The sequence below is a fragment of the Ciconia boyciana genome, chromosome 3 (genome assembly GCF_034638445.1).
Source record: "Ciconia boyciana chromosome 3, ASM3463844v1, whole genome shotgun sequence".
In the NCBI taxonomy this organism is placed as follows: domain Eukaryota; kingdom Metazoa; phylum Chordata; class Aves; order Ciconiiformes; family Ciconiidae; genus Ciconia; species Ciconia boyciana.
The window spans coordinates 39,806,369-39,829,576 of record NC_132936.1 but is presented as its reverse complement, the minus strand read 5'-3'; the positions used below and the strand labels follow the sequence as shown (position 1 = coordinate 39,829,576).

Below are 23,208 nucleotides of genomic sequence, written 5' to 3'. Positions count from 1 at the left end.
TAAAAAGTGCATAGTAAAGCCATGCATTTTGTTCATTGAGCACAAAGGTAGAAATTGGTTATTTGGAGAATAATGCTTTGAGACACCCTTACTGATACTCCCCAGTGTAAATAAATATATCTGCTGCAGTGCTGCTCAGTACTCGGCACTATAAAGAGAACACAAAACCCCAAAGCTTGGAATGAACTGGTAACAGTTTTGCTAGAAATGAGGGAGAAAACCGCTAAAAGGAAGAGGTGGAGATTTAGATATGATCCCCACCAGTAGAGAAGAGCTGGTTGAGAGAGTGATGACAGAAGTTTAGGTAACAAATGAGAAACTGAATCAGCTCTTTGCAAGGAAACAGGGAGAATCTGACATACTGGTAACTACTACAAAGGATGCAGGTTTTAATAAACTCAAAAAATGGTATGTGAGGTCTTACGGAAAGCTGTATAGGGAGAAGAGTTAGAGAGATCCTTAGGTGATTTTAACACAGAGGAAGAAGAGGAAAAGTTACAAAATCACCTTCAAAACCAGAAAAGTGATGAAAGTGGAACACTGTATTAGAAGTGAATATGAGAACAGAGTGGTAGTTTAGGAATGAAAAGCTGGAGACAAAACAAGATACAACTATCAAGGAGAACTAAGAACAGACTGCAAGCATCCTATACTTACTTGAGAAGAGCATTAGCCCCCTACCTAGTGTTTAGTGCCTTTGTGCCTCAGTCTTCTTCAAGAAACATACCCATCTGATTGCAGTTATACACCACCAGTAAAAAGGAGCAAACCCCTCATCTTAAAAAGGAAAAAACAGCATGGAGGACCGATATTCTTTTTAAATTAATACTTTGGCCAAATACAATTTGGCCTGGAAGAGAAAAAACAAGACTGAAGGAAGAGCATTATGACCTCATGCACAAAATGATACTGCAGACAGGAAGAGAACAAATAATTTTCCACACTTACCATAGGCAAGAAATAACAGACTTAAAAAGATAACAGGGAGACTTTGGCTAGACAGTAAGAATGGAAATCCAGTGATCCAAGCGCATTACATCACAGCAAATGCTGCGTAGGGAAGCTGCGGATTCTCCAACGTTCGCAGTGCAGCCCCAGAGGTTCAGCAGCACTCGCCCAGTGCTACAGAGAGGCTGCTTCTGCATCCTCAGGTGACAAGTCGGGCATTATTCAGATCCTTCCTCAACTTTCTGCAATTTGTGTTCTAGTGTATGCAATCCAAGTTTATGCCAATTGTTACTTTTCACAGTAAGATAATTTTATGCAAATTATATTTATATTGTTTATATATGTATATAAATAGTATATATAAATACACACACACACATATATATTAAAGACACTCTTGTAATCTTTTTCCAAAAGAGAAAGTGAGGGTTAAAGAGCAAATATAAGGCCAAGAAACTAAGTTGCCTAGAGCAGTCAGAAAAATGAAGCTTTATGTGTCTGCATATAAACAGAACCTGTACCAGATCAAGTCATTCCAGTGCCTAACAAGCCTCCACAGCAAGAAGGGAAAATTCATTTACTTCAACTAGTAAGAAACAGATGTTGCTGCATCCTAAGCTAACTGTGAGCACTGAGTTCCTGTAAGAAACTGTCCTGAAGAGCGTTAAAATAAGCCACTCTGGTCATCTTTCAAGGACAAAGTAGATACAACCACTATCTGTGCAGTAGTAGTCTTTCACACGTTATCTACTCTGTTTATTCTGGTTATGGACAAAATGTCAAGATCTGCATCTTTTACTATGCTCTCCTTAGTTTTGCTTTCATATTATGACAACTACCTTTACCTGACATACTAGTTTTCCCCTCAAGAAGGGAAAAAAAAAAAAAATTATTCCAAATTCACTTAGTAGTGCTTCCCAAGCATTTTGTCAGAGGATAGATTTATCTTTTGGATTCACAAAGCCAGCCAGCCACTTGTTATTCGCTACTGACAATACAGGACACTTTGGAAGAGCCAAACAGTACACAGTCTCTCTGCTCACAAAATAGGATTATATGTAATTGCTGAACAATAAACAATACAAGAATAATGTCTGGGTTTAGATTTTTTTCTAGAAATGTGTTTCTGCAGTACATGTCATCCTTTTCAGCTTTACTATGAAGACTAGTGCCCAATTAATCTCTCCATGTTGTTTCAAAATGTGCTTCATAAAGACATAATGAACCAAAACATCCTGTGCTTATATTGAATAAAACTCTATTAGAAATTAATCTCCATTACAAGAGTCCAAATTCAAAGGTACAGGAAAACAGTAGCAAGTCTGTTGAACTGTCCTCTGCAACAGCTTTAAAGAAAATACAGTTCAGGCCTATTTTTCATTTTTATACTCTCCCAAATTACAATCATTCACATTGACAAATGTAATCTGCTAAGCAATTCTGCAAGATGTGATTTTAGAGGAAGATTTTTGCTAAAAGCAATGCAAGCACACCTCACCCCTATTGAAGTATGCCCCTACAGTAACTCCGCATTTCCTTTTGAAGTTGAGCTACTGTATACTCTCTTACAACTGTAAATGGACAATCACATCAAGCAGAAGTATTAGTTTTGGGGTTCTGAAGGACATAAGGGGCCAAAACAACCTGTTCACTTGACCAAGAACAAGTAATGCTTCCTTCTGTAGATTTTACAAGTGGAGCACAGAATGTATAGGCAATACATGCCTTTTTATGCATTTGAATATACTTAATGCTATGCTTACATACGTCACACTTTTGTGAAAACTGGAACTCATCTGGTAAAAATGTGTTACTGTTGCTTAGCAGGTGAAAACAATATAAAAGCATGTTAGCTATTCTAATAGATTAAAGAGAAGCCACAACTGAACAGCTGTAAACCTCCTCAGTCCAAAACCCAGTATCTACATTGAAATATTTCAATAATTAAAAAGGCACTCAAATGCAAAGCTAGTTTAAAAAAACAAAATTACACAAAAAACCCCTCCAGTTTTCTACTTGGTAAGCTCATTTGTATCACAACTAAAATCCAAAATGCAAATCAGGCCATTTTGTTGATGGTAGCCAATAACCAAGTATGTGTAAGCTCCCTAAGACTCTGACTCTTCCCTAAAGCATGCCAGTTTTTGGCATAAGTTGAAGAAAAATGCTTCCATACCCTTTTATTTTGTTAATTGTTTTATTAACACTTTTATTTACGTGTCATCCTTCCTATGGATTACTCTAGCTTGGGGTTAAATCCTAAGAAGCATACATACCGGAGGCAACTAACTTCAGTTAGAGCAAAATTCAGCAGTTTAACCATTGGTGTGAAGCCTGTGCCTGCTGCCAATAAAAAGAGATCTTCTGAAGTTTGAACCTGTGACTTCTTGAAGCTGCCTTCAGGATTGCTGACAGAAATATAGTCTCCTTTATGGGAAAAAGAAAAACAAAACAAAACAAAACAAACACAAAAAACAAACACAAAAACCAAAACAGAATGGTAAACATTAATGAGATGAAAACAAGCTAATTAGTGTTCTGATTTTTTTAAGGCCTTTTCATATTGCCTTCATATTTGTAGTATTAGGGTTCCTTTCAGAAAGGTACTATACATTTCACACAAGGATCGTTCTTGTTAAAAGAACAGATGTTCAATTAAAATGTCTTGTCTTGATGGATTTTACACTATATGAGTACACAAACATTTGCAAAGTTAGTGTTAAAAATCTACCTCCATATCTGAAACAGAAAAGGAAGTGCATCTTAAGTCCAATAAAATAGACCTAGCTTTATTTATTCGAAAGCACAAAAAGTCGTTCTGAGAGTATATACAATCAAAATGATCAACTATAATGTGTGACACAGTTGACACATCTGAACAGTTAAACATGAACACATTTGGAAGATCAGTCAGGAGAGCTTTACATAATGGACAACTCCTAGTTACAGTGAGGATAAGCCTGTACATTTAAGGCATGGAGAATAAGGTTTAAAAGAAAAAGTATGTCCCTATGTATAAGTAGGTAAGCAATAAGAACATCACAATACCCATACAGTGAATCAAAAGATAAAGCAATCGCTGCAAAACCAAACACAAACCCCCCCAACATATACTTACCAATGTGTAGGTGGTCAAGTGCCTGTGTGAACAGTCCACAGGAATAAATTTTAATCATTAAATATATATGTATACCATCATGGCAAGATGGTTCTTTGAAATCCAGTGACAAAAAAGGCAATACAGGTGTGTATGGTTTTACTACCTCTGTCCCTAGACAGAAGACAAAAAGGTAGCTGAAATAATATGAAAAGTACTCTACATCCAGCAAATTTACTGCAAACAAATACCAAAATAAACAAACAGTAAACAAATAATCTGCATATCCCATAAAAATAACACCATCGCATGCTTTTACGCAAGTATGTTACTTTCCACTGCACCAGTTCTTTTTACAGTAGCCTTCCACTTCCAATTAAAATCTTCAGGCCATTGTACAGTATGTTGTTTCTACACTACTTAGCAATTCAAAACACTGGAAGAAAACATCTAGAGTCATCCCCAAAGAATATGAAAATCTGAACGTTTGCATTTAGTTTCAAGTACCACAGCTTAATTTTTTTCTAAACTGAAATAGCAGATTTTTAGTACTGCATGATTGTATTTTCTTCCACTATAATTTCAAAAAGCTATTGTATAATGGTAGAAAGAAAGACTGCAAGAGTTGGACACCAGCAGAGAATTAGGCAGGGAGAAGAAGGACAAAACAGTTCGCAATTAAAGGATATTTAAAAACTCTTCTGAGAAATCTCTCTACCATGCATAGTGCAATGCAGGTACAGTGACCAGCACAACCATTAATATGCAATTTTTAAAAAGTACCCTTAAAAAAAATAAAATTTCTTTGACCTCCCATTTTATTTTTTTAAGTTCGCCTTTTACAAAATTTTGAAGAATAACACTTAAACAATGCTTTTCAAAAAGCATTCCTCTCACAACCTCATGTTATCATAAATACTGTGCAACTGGAATGTGAAGTAGTGTTACCATGACTGCTATAAATCCCTCAGAAGAAGAAGAAAAAAAAAAAAAAGGCAAAATTGCAACATTACCCTCCGCATGCCAAAAAAGCTGCCAACTAAAAGGAACTGACTAATCATACATAACATGTATACAATGAGCTTCACCCCCTTCAAAGATGAACAGCACTACTTCTGTAGACAGCATGTTTTAAAGGAAGAGTTGAAAGAAGAGCTGATAAGGTCAACAGTAAATGCCAGCCTCCTTGATAGTTAGCCTTCCAGCAACATTAGTCCAGTCAGTTCATTATTAAGCACTGATTGTGATCCTGGAAGCAGAGACCTTCTAACTGCAACCAGGGAATTAGTGGCTATGGACTTGGCATTCTCCCAAGACTATGAAAAGGGATTTATGTTAATATATCTATGGCTACATTCTCAATTTTTCTTACCTGCAATGATTTGTTTGAGGTAAACATGGTGTCCAGTGGGAACACGGAGGTGTGTGCTCTTAGGCAACATTAAGCAGAAGAGCTTGGTGTCATGGGTAACTTCCGTCTTAGAAATCAACTTGCATTTTCTGTAGAACAGTCCTAAAAACATGGGTTTACTTGTTACTTAAGTCTCAATTTGTCTTTCTATTCTTATACATCTTTTAATAAGAGATAGAGAAAGGCATGTATTTCACTATATACAGTTATAAAAAGACTATAAACAGATGCTTCTTGTATCATCACTTGTAATTATTTTTCTAATTTTGGACTAAGGACTCACTTATAGCCTTATATTAGGCTTATAACAGACTGAATCTGTAAGTGGTCAGCATTGACTGGGAAGAAGTAGAAAAACACCAAATACTAGCAGAAAGTAGAACCCCCTGTACTACGTTGCACCTGCACTAAATTCACCATATGACTACAGCATGAATACATATACGCAGACTAATACCAGCTTGGTTAGCACAAATGAAACATAAGCTAGGCACAGCACCACAGTTTTCAGTAACAGACTATCTAAACCCACGCAGCATCCCAGATATTTATTGGGCTGACCATCCTGCATTGTTGCAGTTTCACTGCTGTTAGCAAAAATTAGAATTTCTCATGCAGCTTTGCATAATTTTTCAGGTACACAATACCAATACTTAAATGCTCGCTCATGACAAAATGAAACTAACATATGTGCCTACATAGTATGAATAAATATTTTAGATGTGAATTGGTGCTTTGGGCTAACTAGACATTATAAACTCCACTTCTGGGTTCAGATGCTTAATCAACTATATGGTCATATGTACAGCACAAATTTTTGTTGATACAGCTGTTTTGGAGGTGAGGACATGGCTTTCCAATACAGTGCTTTTCCACTTCTGCATCAACTAAATGCTGTGCAAAAGGTAACTGAAAAAAAAAGAAAGCATTAAAAAAAAAAAAATCACTATGCAAGGTCTGTACTTCCACAAAAATCTTTCAAGACACTGACAAAGAAATCAGGGAAAGAACACGGCTTAATCAGAATACCTATAAAAAACCCTGTGTGCATTCCTATTAGCAATGGCGATAAAAGACAGTGGGGGAAAAGGGAAGGAACACCCCAGAATATTTAGCTTTGTTCAGGAACAAAAGGGAAATAAACTATACAGTTTCACCAATACCTTATGGAAGCTTAAAGTAATGTGTTTTCCCTATACCTGCAACAGGCTCAGAGCAAGATAAGACATTTACTCTGCCTCTGCTACAGCAGGGGCAATAACTGATCACTTATACTGGAAATGATCTCTGTGGCAAAGCACTTGGTGTAAGGCTGGCCAGACCTGCACCCGTTTTAACTAAGCAGCCATCCTGATCTAAGTAATCTGCATCGTTACATCACTTCATGGTCTAAGAGAAGATTTGAAAACACAACAAAATAGGGGGCTATGCCCTGCTGATTACAACCAGGGACTGCAGAACATAAGTAGGGGTGAAGCAGCAAGGGAGTACTTCAAAGAACAAAGGGCAGGGATGCAAAAACAACCACTTAGTAGCTTTCACTCTGGAAAGAAACATGCTTACAAAGGTTAATTTAGCCACAAATGCCAAATACAGGAAGGTATTCCTCAACTCTCAACTCTAATATTCTATTAACTGACATAGGCCTGTTGCCATTGTCACCATAGGTTAGTACTTGACTACTTGGGAACAAGTGTCCCACCTTTCCTAAAATACTGCTGGGAATAACAATTGCTGCATAAGGCAAGCGACAGCATATTGCAGAAATCCAGATACAAAACTGGAGGTGTAAATTGAAGATGACCAGAAATCATTTTTCCCCTTCTACCTTTAGAAGAGCATTTTTCAGCTAAGCCTTTGTTTCAGCACTGCAGTATTTTAGCTCTAACCTGAAATATCCGTGTGATGATAGTACCACACTGCCTAAACAGGTCTGTAACTCAAGGGAAGTTTCATGGGCTATAAGATATTGGAAGCTCAGCCATGCAAAGAATTTAAAAAAAAAAAAAAAAATCAAGCAAGCAACAAAATCCCATGAGCAGCACTATCTAAACATCATACTTCCAAAACAAGAAAAAAAAAAAAAGGCAGAGAGAAGAAGCCTCTTCTCTACAATAATCCCACCACATCATTTACCATTTTCAATGTAAAATTTGTAACGAGTCCCAGTGAATATTTTCACGTAAAGCCTCTCAACATTTGACAGGTTCATGTATGAGAATACTTGAGCATAACACCCTTCTAACGACATTTTCTGCATTGAAGCAATTTCAGTGAAGCGACGTTTCTTCTCCCCTCTTTTTCTCATGTTATTGAAAAACACTCAAGTCACTAGCATAAATAGCTGAGCTACTCAGGAAACAGGATGAGATGCAAAGGACACAAGCTGCAACTCACAAAATTCCAACTAGGCATCACCATGAGGATGGTCTGGTCAAACACTGGGGCAGGCTGCCCAGAGAGAGTCTCTGTCCTTAGAGATATTCAAACCTTGGCTGGACAGCTTTGAGCGGGAGGTTAGACCTGGTGACTTCCAGAGGTCCCTTTCAACTAGGTTAGTCTACGATTCTAATACTTCTTTAGGTCTTAATAGTTAGTAGAAGCACCTTGACCTTTTGTGTTTTGCCACTGCACCAGCAGATGCTTCCTTACTTCCTGACTTCAATCACATGCTGATTCTCTTTTGAACAGGGATGGACTACCAGAAAATCTGTAATAAGCGTACATCGCTTGTACCTGGCCTAAATCCTGAAGTCAGCCAAAATTCTCTCCCGAGTCAACAACTCTTCTTAAGCAAGTCTTCCCTGCCAGAGGGCTGATGCAAGTTTCCAGTGAAGTCTTCATTAAATGCAAGACAAAATGTAAAGGCAATTCTAGGCATTGCTGCAGCTCAAGTGACCACTGCCATTGCTTCCTTTCTCTCACCTCCAACAGCACCATTAAAGGGGAAGCCCAAGCCAGTAAGGCTGGTTGAACTTTACTCTTAACTAGGGATACAGTTTGAGAACAGACACCAATTGCTGGACTTAAAAAAAACCAAACAAACACCAAACAAACAAACAAAAAACAACAAACCCAAAAAACAGGGTCTCTGTAAGCTAGCCTGTCCATTCTCCTTCACCAGTGTTCTCTAGGAGTCATTTAAGGACCGCTTTGAGTATTTCAGTAGTTTCATCTAATGAATTATCATCTTCCAAGTAACTTACCTCTACTGTAGTTTCCCTATTGCAGCATTATTACCCCAAACATTCTGCTGTTCCCATATATTCTGGATTAAAAACCCAGACAAAGAGTTCAAGACAGCTGGAGACTTGTTACAGAATGCTCTGCGACAGTGCAGTCAATTGCTGCCTGAACGAACAGCTATCACTATTAACATTCCCTTCTTCAATAAGTACAGGATCACAGTTTGTCAATTCAACCACAACAGAAACAAAAAAATTTTAAACAGAGAAAAGCTTTCAAACAAACAATATTTATCCACAAAATGCCTGAAAGTTAAGGGTTTAAACAAGATGTTCCAGCTCAGCCATGCTTCTTTCTAATTGGCTTTATTTCCAAGGGTATTAATAAACTCTGCTAGAAGGGTCAAGTATCTAAATACATGTAGTTATGCCTGGAACTATACCTTCAGGTTATTAAATCTCAGCTGCACATGCAATTTGTGCATGGACTAAATTAGCATCAAATTCATTACATACCACTGTTGCCACAGTAGGTGGCCATGGCATTTTTCTGCATACACTTGTTTTCTTCAATTATTCAAATACATACTAGTGAGTTATCCAGTATAAATGCCTGCAGAGACATGATGTAAAGCCTCTGACATGGAATAAATCTTTCTTCATTAACATTTTCTCATGTCTTTCTCCTAACATCCTACAAACTGCTTATTTTGAATGAGCAAACATTTCAGATGTACCAAAAGAATGCCTACAGCCCTGAAAAATGAAAGGCAGTAATTCCATTTCATACCAATCTTGAAATAAAGCAAAACATCAGCAGCTCTCCAGCTATATAAAAGAAATTTATAAAAAGTTTGTTGTAATTTTTTTTTCTACCATTCTTTTGAAAAATAATGCATACTAAGATTGCAAAGTACAGCGTACAAATAAATATGCTAAGATTGCTGTCAATTCTGCAGACTTAAAAATCACTTGAAAGGATATGGGAGGTTGGTAATATATCCCACAATACCCATCAGCTAATACTCTTCCACGTATTGGGGAGTGGAGAGAGAAGTTAAAAAACTGATTCATCAACTGATTCACTGTTTCCTGACAATTTTCTGACCTTTCCAACCTGACAAATTCCAACCTTTTCCACATGTAACAAATTAACCTTTACCTCCCCCTTTTTCTTTTTAATTTGCCACACAGAACTTTTGTCCCGATTCACTCAATCTGATTTTTGAAAACAGAGACCTTTCTAGGTCTAAGCAAACTCCTAGTTTAGGTTGTCCTCTTTGCTATATTAAATAAAATTAGTTCATTATCAGCAGTCACAGTAAAATCTGGAGCCACAAGCAAAAACAATTGGCAATGCAGAAAAGCCTTTCAACAAGAGAACACCAGCCTCTAGTAGCAAGCTGAAGGAGAACAGTTGCTTTCAGCAACGCCTGAAGCCAAGTTAACTGTCAGATGCCAAAGACATATGATTTGCTACTATACATAAGCAAAAAGGCACTGCTGTCTCAATTTTGGAGCATGATGCAAGTGCCCAGTACCAATTCCTAATTTACAAATTAGAGAAAGCCATTACGGAGGAGGTTAGGTTCGATGAAACTTTCTGCAGACATTGAGTGTCAGTGTCACAGCTCCTGATCTCTTCTCAGAGAAGCTACTTGTGCAGCCCCCTTGCTACCAAAACCTTGCCACGTAAATCCTATACAATCACAGGCTAGAGATGTCCCTCTCTAAACTGAACTTCCTCCTCTGCTGGAATTAAGAACTACAGCACCTTGATTCATATGCATACGAAATGAGTTTTACTAACAAAACTGCTGCACAGATAATACCACCTTCTGGAGAGTATCATCCTTTTGCCTACTGTGTTCTTCCTCATTATGAAAGGCATTTTAATTTAAGAATTTTTCCTTGAATGATGTTTCTTGCTTTTCTTCAATGATTAAGTCAAAGACTTCAGTGACAGTTGTTATTTCTTCTTAGTTGTTAGCCACAATCCTCACAATGCTATGGGAGCAACCTTAGCCTGTTTGCTTGGGATACAGAGTTTCAAAGAACAAAAGCCGCATCCCTCCACTGCCCCTCCATCTCTTGGAGGGGAGTTCCAGCTCACCCCCAACAAGCATGTACCACCCAACAGTGTCTGTCAGACAGCTGAAAGTTAAATCCTTATTTTGTTCAGGTTACTTGATTATGGAGCCTCAAGTACTGTTAGTGCCAACATAATGGAGGTTAGACCACACAGCTGAAGGAAGGCGGCTACCTATCACTCCTGGCAGCAGCCCAGTCTTGGGAGTTAAGACAACCACGAACCCTTAATGCTGACCATCAATTTATCAGTACCCTCATACGCTTCAGTTAATTACTAGGTTCCACAAAATTAGCTCTTATTATCCAAAGAGGTCAGCCACGCTCTTCCCAGATGGTCTCCCTCCTTTCCCAAAATAAAGTTTCCACTGAATCAAGTTCTAAACTTTCCCTGGTTACGCAGAAAATAGCACACTGTCGCAGCATAAGTCTGGCTTATATAACCTTGGAGTGCTGCGCCAGCATTCTGCTCCCTTCTGCTACTTCCAACAAAAAAGTCTATGATCTTCCACTTAATGTGGACTAAAACCACTGCACGAAACTACAAAATTACATCCCATTTCAGTCCTCAGAGGCAACATCACCTTGATTCTTTACTGAACCCTCTAAGCATCTGCCAATAGTTGCACACTCTTTAGGAGAGCAGAAGTTGGTAATTAGGTTATTTTCCAAAACAGGGGTCTGACTAGAAGTTCAGAATCACTTTCAGAAGGAAGAAGTAGAGTTTATTCTCCATGGGAAAAAATACACCCCCCCTTCCCCCAAATCATCCCTACTAACATGTCATTTTTTTACTTGCATATGGCTACTGCTTTTATATACAGGGTCATTCTAAAACATTTTCTGAACTGGCATGCTAAATACTTAATTTTTCCCCTAAATTTCATTTTTACTGTGTAGAAACAAATTTCAGGACAAAGATATTTGGTATTATCATATACAGCCCCAACATCGGTTTGCTTATTCTATTGGCTAAAGGTGCTAAGAAATCAGAAAATATGTAAAAAATCGTGATTAATTCAAATAATTCAAAGTCTCACTTTCTTTGACCACAACTACAGTTGTACAGCTACCCACAAGTCAAAAATAAAAGCCTTAGATACACAGAAATAGTTCTTTATGTACGTGCAATGTTTTCTTATCTCATTCAGAGCAAGAAGTCTTTTGAAGGGGACATCATGAGCAGATTTGTACTCAACAATGAAGTTTTATTTCAGTGGTCAGCAGTGAAGGTCTTGATTTTTTTTAATTTGTCAGAATTCAGTTTTTCCACAAAAACAACTAGCACACTAATACAGAAAAATCAAAGTCAAAAGATCTGTTTTTACCAACTAAGATGAACAAAGCTGAAATTCAAGTTCAAATTTTTTTTTAAATAATTCCACAACAAAACCTAAATTTTTAAACATTTTTCCAGTTGGTGTCTTTTTAAACAATCTTTGATAAACTGCAGGTCTATGTAACAGTATTACAGTGCTTGCCTGTCACCTCCAAGACTTGGCTGCAATTCCACCTTGATACAGAAGCATGATATGCAGTGCTGATCACAACCTATCCGCTCATGAGTGGGCTTCCTTATCTTATTTCCCAGAAAAGGCACCTACAAGAAAATCATGTCCTAATCCCTATGAGAAAAACTGCACTCTATCACTGTGCTGTATGTTGGGGTTTTTTTAAATGAGAAAGTTCTACCTTACTTTTTTTAATATGGCATTTGAATTTCACAGGATGCTGGCACTACGACCATTAGTTTCTGTTTATGCTTCCTAATGACCAGTTTCATAATAGCTAGCTAAGAGTAATGTCACCAACTTCCCTACACTGACAATCTAATTATATTGAATTGTGCTTTCTATGCAATACTGTTGGGTATAAATAATTATTCCTCCAGTAAACTAAGCACTTAATCCTGCTTAAGAAGCAGAAGCAGTATTGGATATTCTTCTGAATCTACTGATACATCCTAAGATACAGTGTAGTTCCCTGAAATTACCTTGAAATGTTTAAAAAATCCCCCTCAACTTTGAAGAAATTCCACAATTTTGTTCTTTCCTCCCAATTAACTAACAGATACACCAGCCAAAACGTTAGTCTAAACTCAGCAGGAATTTGAGAGTCCATAGGCAATTTATCTGGGAGTATGACTTTCCCAGCTTAAGGGGAAAAAAGTAGGGGCTTATCCTACTTTTTTTTTCGTAGCATAAAGCTATCATAGGCTTCCAGTATCATCTCTGCATTATGTCATTGTCTCTGAAGAAGAGCTTCATCACTTTCTTGTAGAATTTAGAACTGTCTGTTGTAAAAATAAAGATTAAATAACTTAAAAGTATAGGGGCTTGAGGGGGGGTGTGGTGGTCACCCCCACCCTTTACAAACTCATTCATGAATGCTGTCATATGAACAAGTAATAACAGCAGAAAATCAAGTAAAGTTTTCAAGTGTCAATCCTGCCTGTTTTTCAGCCCTTCTTCCTGTGCTTTGAATACAATGGAAAAGTTTGAAATGATCAATACACAAGGAAATACTACAGAAAAACTCAAAGACAAGAAAAACCCAAGGAATTAAACATCAGTGCTCCCATAAGCACTTACTGTTCATGGCCTCGGAATAACCTTGCCACCAAACTGGAAGTGTGGAAACATTCTGAGTAAAACGATTACTTTCATTAGAAAGTGTCAGTAACTTACCCAAAAGAACTACGAATACACAAAAACTGAATGAAATAAATAAAAAAAACAGGTATAACAAGGTAACATAACTACTTTCCAATCTGTTCCCAGATTTTCAGGTACTTTCAAGAAGTGGAAATTATCAGTTACACTATCTTCAAACAAGACTCTCATATTCATCAGAAACAAAAGGTAATGCTGAGAGTAAGCAGTGGAACATACATAAATCCAAGTGAAAAAAATAAGAATATGTAAGGCAACGCATCTGTGCTACCTTATATACAGTGCCGCATAGAAATACTAGATATAAAGCTATAAAATAGCTTTAACTAGCCAGTTTAGGTCTTGGAAGCAAAGCAGCTCTCACAAGAACTACTTCAACACTGCTACTGCTTCTGCTGCTCACACTCAAATCCCAATATACCTTATGCCAGCTGTTCCACCTGCTCTTTTCAGCCATGATAAAATTAGAGGAACTCTACTGCTCAATGAAATAGTGGTAAGTTACTTCATTTACAGCACACACATTGCTGCAGGTTTTTAATAGCAACTGATATATCATGTAAGAACAGCTATTTACAAAGCTGATGTGTCCTTCCTCCGCCCTGTTTATAGTCCTCGATGATCTTTCATCACAGCTACACATTGACATAGCATAAGTGGCTAAGTATCTACAGTGAATCAGACTATGGTCAGCAGCATACACATTTATGCTATCTTACTGCAGGATTTACTTGTACTTTACTAGTCCGTGACATTATGTTCTGCCTGCGTTAAAAGCACTCCTAGCATGGGCAGAGGTAAGTAGGAAAACCACGTGCATACAGCCTAGATAATGCTACTATCCCAGCATGTAAAATAAACTAACGTGTAAGTAGTATTAAGGAGAACCTCTATATTTGCAACACACTTCATATTAAGCGTTTCTGCAGTTTATCAAAGAACAGTCTAATCTTCTCTTCAAAGATCTATTTAATTTCATGCATAAAATGCATCAATTCATTTATGAGGTCAGAATTACTTACCAGGCTGGAAGTCTCGATAATTTTATCAAGTTATTTTGCTTTAGGAAAAGTAATTTTGCATACAAAACCAACTGCATACCCAATAAAGACAATGAAATTATCTAGAGTTGTTAATTAGTATCTGTCCTCCCACTGCGCAAGGTATGAGTTTCTTCATACATAACATTATTTTGCTCCCACAGAAGTGGAAGCAAAATTGAAAGCTCTGCAGTTTAGAGTAAGGGAGCACAATTCTAAGCAGAAATGGAGAGTGGCTACTTAAGACTAAACTGAGCGAACAGAAGCCTCCAACACATAGATTTTATGGCCGAGCTAAAGCAGTGTTGGAATAAAGGAAAGACATCTAGGCCTGAACATTCTTCCTCTATAAACCTTCTGGCATGTTCAATTTTAAATTTGGGGGTTTTAAAATTAACAAACTGCAGAATAAAAGTTTCTGGAGTAGGGATTAAAAAAGCCATAGATATCAATAGATTTGCTAGATTCCTCACCTTTGTAATCAGGGAACTGAAGAAACTCAGGCTCGGCAAGCCCTTTAACTTAAGTTTTCTGGAGATTCAATTTAAACTGATCTGAACTCAGTCAGTGATATATAGTAAAGTTATCCAATATCTATGACACTTCTCTGCATAGCATGACAAATGCTATGTTGGAGACTGACTTAGAAAAAACTGCAGAATAATAATCTAGGAAGCATCTGTTACTAATGCTCAATTTGGAGTTTTGACAATTGCATCCAATCATCCTCACCTTCCTCATTCGCAAAGGATCTATAAAGCCACTCTATATCACTACAGAGAACCTCTTGTTCTTTCAGGTTATTTTCTCATTTTGTTCTCCATAATCATGAAAAGATAAATGAGGAGGGACAAAATGAGCAATGGACAGTGGACAACACATTAGTCCAGGCTGTATCACCTTAAATACAGAGGATTATATTGAAAAATCTAATATTAAAGTGGATGACTCAACAGTTTCTGAAACTCTCATAACAAACATTACATTCTACATAAGCTAAAGGTAGCTACAGAGATGTGCTTTTATGTAGTCAGTCTTCCTTTTTGTACCACAGTAATCTCTCACCTTTAAAGGCCCAAGTAGCATCACTGAGAGCCAGTAAGAGGTGCACAAGACAGTGATCAACATTTAATTAGCTCTTAAAAGTGTACAGCTTTGCTTTCACACATAACAAGGCAGACTAACATCAAACAGTCAACTTTTGAGCATTATTAGACAGAGGGCCAAGAGGGCTTTTGAGAAACTGGACAGCTGCAATAACATCAGGAGCATGCTTATATTATATAATGTAATTGTGCAGAAATTTTTAATTTGGCTGTAAAAAAAAAAGCAGCACACTGATCAGGGTAATACACTTTGGTGCTGCATCAAGTTCATACTATTCTGTTACCACAAAATGAACTCATATATAACATCTGCTGCTGCTTGCAGACACATCAGCTTATTCAGAGCTGGCTTTCATACCTACACATGACTTGAAGTGCCTTACTTAATCATAGCTCAAGTTACAAAGATGCAGTGTGCTGGAACAACATTACAACATTGAAAGATGTTACTACAGTATAGTAACAGTTGGCAGTGGAGGGTTTTGTTCCTTCACTACAGTTACTCCTATAATGATTGACACAAGGCCATGCACTATCCCCTCAGGGTCTGCCGAGGTTTTCATATGGAAAGAAAGGATATTAAGCACACAGGTAGCCATGAGATGCGACAACACTCAAGCAGTCTTCACCTTCTCCTACTAGGGTCTTCCAGTCTTTCCACAAGACTGGAAGACCTCCAATTCTATCGCAGAACAAAACAAACCAACAAAGCAAAGCAAAAAACCACCTCTAAGCTGAACCCTTTCAAGAAGAATTCCTGAACAGCTTTCAACAAGACCAGAGAACATTCCTACAAGAAATGAAGTATGACTACAGGAAAAGGAAATCCTGGGAGAAACCAAATATGCCTAACATGCTTCAAAGAGTCTTAAAAGAGCTGCTAACATGGCCATGAAACTGCTTACCTCTGTCCGTGCGTTTGATAAATGTACTATGACTCTCCAAGGGCTCTCCCAGCATTTTCCAATGAATGTTATCCTTTTTCTTTAAGATAATCTCTACTTTCCCAACTTTTTCAGCAATATTCACTAAAAGATAAAAGGTTTCACGCTGTTACTTTTAGTTACATTTTGTACAAAAAAAATTTTACTTTTCCATTATAATGAAATTTTAGAAGGATGAGTCATTTCTCAAGACACACAGAATTAATCTGTTAAATTAAAATATCAAATTAAATGTACTTCCAGCTATCTCTTTATAATGTTTTACAATGCATTTAAAACAACAAGCACTAACTTAATATGCATAATTAATGTATCTTATTTACTAAATACATTGTGAAAAGCTTCACAGCCCATCTAGTCAAAAAGAATGCTCATGAATTCAGAATCCTCATTTACTGAAAATTGGTAACTACCACTATTTACTTCTTAATTTCTTTTCAAGAGCATTTGAAGGAATAATTAAATTAAGAAAATCCCAGTCTAAGCAAAGAACAGTTTACAAATACACAACAGAACTAACCTCTAATTATTTTAGCATTGTCATACTCAGAGGGAGCAGAGCACCATCAACTTATTACGTTCACAGGCCCAAATGCCACAATTTAAAAAAATTATTCTATGTTATGGTTTGATTTGATTGATTGTGTCAGAACCTTGTGGTAAGCAAAACTAAAGTATCTGATGAGTCTGAAAAATAAATTGAAGTTCCACATTCTGATATTAGAAGAGAGATAGAAGTGCTGCAAGAAACGGAACTTACCAGCCAAGTCTTCTTGAACTGCATGATCTAAGTCTGAAATAAAGAGAAACTCTATTTTAAGCAGAACCAAAACTACATTCTAGTTGTCATATATACATACAGTTTAAGGCTAGAAATACTGAGTCAACTAATGAGCCTAGAACCTTATGCATCTTTATCTGGCCCTGAAATTTCACTCGTGCATCATATTAGTCCCAGTGACTTCTGCAGGCCTAATACATAACATTAATAAAGGCATCATTTTCCCCATTACTTTTAACAATGACTCATGTAAAGCTACCAATCTGCATTTTTCTGAATCATTCCACTTGCCCTTTTTGAATACGGTCATTTTAATACCCATCAAAAACACACTTGAAGAAAAACTTGACATGACTTTTACATCAAATTTCTTACTACACCTATTCCACATGTAAAAAATTAAGTACATACTAAACAAATTAAGATGTGAGTTGATAAACAATGGAATTCCTTTACGTCACGTTACTTTAAAGTACTCATCTCTAATGGAAGAGGAATAAAATATGAACTGGTATATGTAAAGCACATATGGTCTGATGAGAGGGTTTTAATAAAGTAGAATGAAAATTCAGTATTTTCAACTGCAAAATTACAGCACTTACCAAGTTCTACAAGATATGAGTCGTTATCCACAATGATCTCTCCCCTTAATCGTTTGTCTTGACAGTCAACTATCACCAGCTCTGCATTCATATCCTTTCATAGGCAAGGAAAAAAACATTTTAATAAAGTTCTCCCAGAATTCAAGCTTGATCACAACTTGATCTTGTAATTCTCCCCTTCATAAAATAACACTTACCTTCTGCTTAGTATATATGACAATGGTGATCAAACTATCTGTTTGGAACCAGTCATAACTGTAAAACAAAAAATACAGTGAAGAAAAAAAAAATACACTTTCTTTGGGCATACCAAAATATATTTAATTAGCAGTTTTCAAGTCGAGCTGCTTTCATGAGTTTACAAGCCAAATACATTATTTACTATTTGTTGAAGAGATAAGTCCAGAGCCAATAATTTTGAAAAGACTATTAAAATAAGAACAATCTAATTATGCATCTTGATAGTCAGCACATTGTAGCTAAAATTATATGGCATTGGTTTTACTTAAAAAGCACATGCATCCTCTTTGCAGCGTATAAACCTTCCTAACAAGATGATTAAAATCCGTGACTCCATACAAAAGTATTAAATAGCCAGGGTGGCTTCCAAGAGTTACAGATTCCATGCACATACCACAAAACCACAGTTCCCTTCACCTCCCCAAATCAAGATTTTACATTCCTATGTTCCCAAGCTGCCCAAACCTTGTAATAAATCCAAGGTAACATAAGAAACAGAAAGCCTTCAAATGCGAATTGTCTGTATGGCCTTACACTTGCCAAGAAGTAACTTACCCACCCAACCCCAGAAAAGCTATTCCTTTCTCTACCCGTTTTCATGGGGGCCACACATCTGGCAATCTCATGCCTGGCTCTCCACCACAGACATCTATAGTTCTCACTTGACTTCCAGCTGGGTTGCAATCCCAGACAGTGAAAGTCACCTCTGCCCCACAACAAAGTTAACCCCTTACATCTACATCACTACTGTCTTCTCCCTTCCCCAATGTCCTAACCACTTCCGTCTACTGTTTGGACTCCTGGACCAGAGAAGGCGGCAGAAAGGGAGGATGCCCGCTCCAGCAGACACTCCTGACAGCCAACACGTTCTAGGCTGCACACCTTCCACTCACACACCAGAACATGCCAGACACACATGGGAATAAAGGCAGCAAGGTCTGGGGAGCACTCCAGAAGATAAGCCCCATTCCAGTTGTTCACAAGCCATAGTATTTTATATGACTGCATGTTACTAGCCCAGAGATTACACATTCACAGGAGATTTTGATGCAAAGTGAGAAACTGAACCTTGGCGACTCAGGGCATCATGGAGTAAAGTGATACCTCAGTGACAACAGCAGGCATATCACAGTGGGGTTTTAGGGCCCGCTCTGCATATTGTAGAAACTTGAATACAGCTATCAGATCTTAATATATTCCAGCTTGAAATGAAGCACTTTTCCAAGGCACGCCAACTCATACGTTTATGGACAAATTAACTAAAGTCAAAAGTAATCAGCCCAGTTGGAATCACTTTCCAGGAGTTTTCTCAAGGAGCAAGGCTGAGGAGCCTGCAAATATAAGCCATACATTCGTATACGATGCAAGGCAGTGCAAGTGTTAGAAACCAACAGAGCAAGCCAAGAACCTTGCATCATCATCTGCCTCTGCGGTCAATATGACCTTTGGCAAGTTGTTTAAACCTGAACCTCAACTGGCCTACTTACAAGAGGATGGTAATGATATATACTCATTTAGCTGAAACATCAAGAACTAACCATGGAAGAAGTTGCCTGTAAGAACTGCACAGATTTATTAAAGAGAACGTTCAACAGACAATAAAAGACAAAGGTTTACCTTGGAGTTAAATCTTTAGCAGAAGCACCCAGTACTTTCTTCTCAGGAAGCATACCTACAAAGAGCAGAGAGTCATTAAAATATTTGCTGTTACTCTTGCTTCATAGAAACCATAATCAGAGATGGTTTTGGTTTTTTTTAAATTGAATGTTCTAAATACCCCTCCACAATATTTAGTGGCTTTATTTCCACAGGCAGCCAGACGTATCCATGTACTTTTTAAATTTTGTTTGTATTCAGCACTTTGTCTTGGCAAGCAGGCTCCTAGAACATGAAGTTCTACTTCAGAAATTAAGAGTTCCATATACCACAGAACGTGTGCATGCAGCCCTTCTGGTACATGTAGCTTGGTCTCAGTTTCATCTGTTACTAACTTGTGCTTTCACACTTTGTGATAGTGAAGCATGGAAAAAAGGTTATCTGAATGAATTTCCTTTAACAGAACTATTTGTTTATACAATTCAGATGAACAAATTCAATTTGGGACATCTGGTCTAACCTAATTCACAAGTAAAATTTCACATCAGTCAGTGAAGCAAAGATATCAGCCTTAATCTCTCTCCTTTGTGCTTCGCTAGAAATTTTTACAGAATTTAGCTACTCACTTTAATTATTAAACAACATGAAACAGTCTGAAAAAGCCTTTGCTGGGAGGCAACACTTGGTCAGTCTTTGAAAACGTCAACTGTACTAATCTCTGGACTAATAGAAACTGAACATACTTGGCAAAAACTTGAGCAGACATGACAGATAAAAGCCACTGCAATCCTTCATCAATTTTAACACAAAGAAGTTGTATAGAATCATGATGGAGAAAGCTGCACAGACTGAAATATAGCATGATTTGTAACACCACATGAACAGCAGGAGTTTTCCTGGACAACAGTTAGGCAGAGCTCTAAGATAACAGTTGGTAAGTGCTGGTTTCAAGCCCATTCAAAGGCAAAGCTTGAAAACCTGAAATGGCTATGCATAAAATAATTAACATATGAATTCTCAGTTACCTAGATAATTATCTTCTAAATGCCAGTAATTTTTGTAGTTTGACTATAAGCTTAAACACAGTAATTGAGTGGCTCCACCATGTGGGAAGTAGATAAAAAGAAAGAGAGCCACTCTGGTCTAATCCAATCTGTCAAAACTATTTGATCATCCAGATGGCGGAATGAACCCAAAGCAATTAAAACTCACTGGAATTACTTATTCTTTGATCCTTAATTACCCCTAGGCACACACCATCTGCAGTTGCCAAGGAAGCTAAATGGCAGAGCAGTCAGATCATTGCAACAGAAAACCAATCACCTAATGATAAAAGCCTTCTCAAAGGCTAAGCCTTTCCTGAGGACATATATCATATGCTTAGGTTGGCCTCCATGGATAAGAGGAATTCATGGTCATACACGCTCCTGTTTGCTTTTGCAGGTCAACAGAAATATATGAACAACCACGGTAAAATAGAATGTTCTGGCAAACCAAGATATTTATGAGTTATTCTGAAATACTATAATATGCTATGTGAAAACAAGAAGTCACATTGCAATAAAAAGACAACGATTCAGGTGATCAATGAACCAATTAAGGAAAGTGCTCTACCAGTCATGATGGTCATAAATAAAAGCTGCTGGTGAAGCCAAAAGCTGATGGCAGGCATGAAATTAAAGAGTTTAAGGTGATGAGGAGTTTAAGGTGAAGGAGTTTAAGGATGAACAGCAGAATTACAACTCTGCATCTCACAAAAGCAAACTTCAGCTTGTTCCGAGAACTGCTTTGCAGAATCCCATGGGATAGCAAGGCTAGTGATAGAGTTTCTCACATTATCCTCATAGCCGCATTGGAGAGAGCTGGCTTTGATAGGTGGATTACAAATGGGATAGAAAATTAATAGGACTGCCAGTCACAAAAGGTTGATCAACAGTACAAAGTCCAACTGGTGGCTAGTTACAGCTGGTATTCCCCAGGGAACAGGGAATGCTGATACTGTTCGATACCGTCATTAGCAATCTGAAGGGTACACACTGTCCCACTGTCAGGAAGTACGTGAGCAATAACAAATCACAGGAAGCAGTCAAAACACAAAAGGTTATGACTACCATTCAAAGAGACCCAGACAGACTGAAGAAATGGGCTGACAAAAGCTCCATGAAGCTCAAAAGCAAATGCAAAATTTTGCACCTGGGGAAAAAAAAGAAGTAAATCTGATGCAACAAAACAAGTGAGGGGCCTGACTGGATAGAAAGGAGCTTTGCAGAAAACCTTCCAGGGACTTAATAGACAAGCCGAACTTGGACAGATACTGCATCCTTGTGGTGATGAAGGCCAAATTTATCCTGGGCAAGAGCGTAGCAATCAGTTCAAGGGAAGTGATTCTTCCTCTCTGTTCAGCATTTGTGAGACCACATCTGGAGTACTGTGTCAAGTTTTGGCTCCCCAGTGCAGGACAGACATTGATATACCAGATCAAGTCCAGGGAAAGGCCACCAAGATGGTCAGCAGCTGGAGCACAGGATGAAAGGAGGCTGAGGGAACTGTGTGTGTTCAGCCTGCAGAAGAAAAGGCTAAGGGGGAAATCCAACTGCAGTCTTCAACTACCTGAAGAGAAGGGGGTGGGAGAGAAGGAAGTATAGAGAAGATAGCCAGACTCTTCTCAGAGGGGCACAGCAGAAGGACAAGAGGCAATAGACAAGTAGCAGCGAAAATTCTGGTTATGTACATGGGAAATAAAAAACCGAAAACAAGAAAAAAAAAACCAAAATACCACACCTCTTCCCTTCCCATGAGGGTGGGGTTGCTCATGAGCCATCTAGTGTAGTATCGAAGTTCACCCTGCTTTGAGCAGGAGACTGGACCAAACAAGCTCCAGATGTTCTTTGCAATCTAAATTACTTTAGGATGCTCTGAAAGCTTTCTGTACCTATTGTTTTCTTTGTTCTTAGAAGGCCCAGAACAAGCTTGACCCATATTTGTAAACTCCAAATATTACTAAGAAAAATAGGAATGCTTATATTACGCTACAGAATTCCAGATGGTTGAACCTCAAGATTTCGTTTTCTGTACTTGAAACTCTAGCTCAAACTCTCCTCCCATCACCCTTTTCCACACCGTAAGTTTTTTCAAGGGCTGATGTGCATATACTCAAACACCAACTTGTTTTCAGAGGCTGGAACTGCCCAAGTCACTTTTTTAACTATTAATATTACAAAAATCATCATCAGAATAGTTTGGGTGAAAGAGAAATTAAATTTAGCTCAAAAGTGCAAGGCTGAAAAGATCATTTTTAAAATATGTCTTTGATACATATTTGTTCTCAAACAAATATGAAGTTTTCAGGCATGCTTTGGTAATGGCAGCGTTTTGAAATTTTGATGTCTTTTGTTTGAAACTCAAGTATGAACAGATGTTGAAGAGCACATTAGGCTACACCCACGCTGATTGTTATCACTAGCAATATATTCTGAAAACATCAGTTTAATTGCCCCT

The 23,208-nt window shown here is 37.7% G+C and overlaps 1 protein-coding gene across 4 annotated transcripts in view; it reads right to left on the bottom strand.

Annotated features, from left to right (window-relative positions):
- CYB5R4 (cytochrome b5 reductase 4) overlaps positions 1-23,208 on the bottom strand; it is a 41,372-nt gene that overhangs the window by 4,982 nt on the left and 13,182 nt on the right. For all 4 annotated transcript variants that reach the window (XR_012041385.1, XM_072855389.1, XM_072855390.1 and 1 more), the window contains 8 exons: positions 19,732-19,786; positions 18,072-18,129; positions 17,875-17,968; positions 17,252-17,284; positions 16,453-16,575; positions 5,418-5,558; positions 4,067-4,219; positions 3,225-3,375 (listed from right to left, as the gene is read on the bottom strand). Coding sequence is in view for 3 of the 4 variants with exons in the window: in XM_072855389.1 (XP_072711490.1) it covers positions 3,225-3,375; positions 4,067-4,219; positions 5,418-5,558; positions 16,453-16,575; positions 17,252-17,284; positions 17,875-17,968; positions 18,072-18,129; positions 19,732-19,786 (808 nt within the window). In the remaining variant the exon portion in view is untranslated. The remainder of the gene's footprint in view (positions 1-3,224; positions 3,376-4,066; positions 4,220-5,417; positions 5,559-16,452; positions 16,576-17,251; positions 17,285-17,874; positions 17,969-18,071; positions 18,130-19,731; positions 19,787-23,208) is intronic.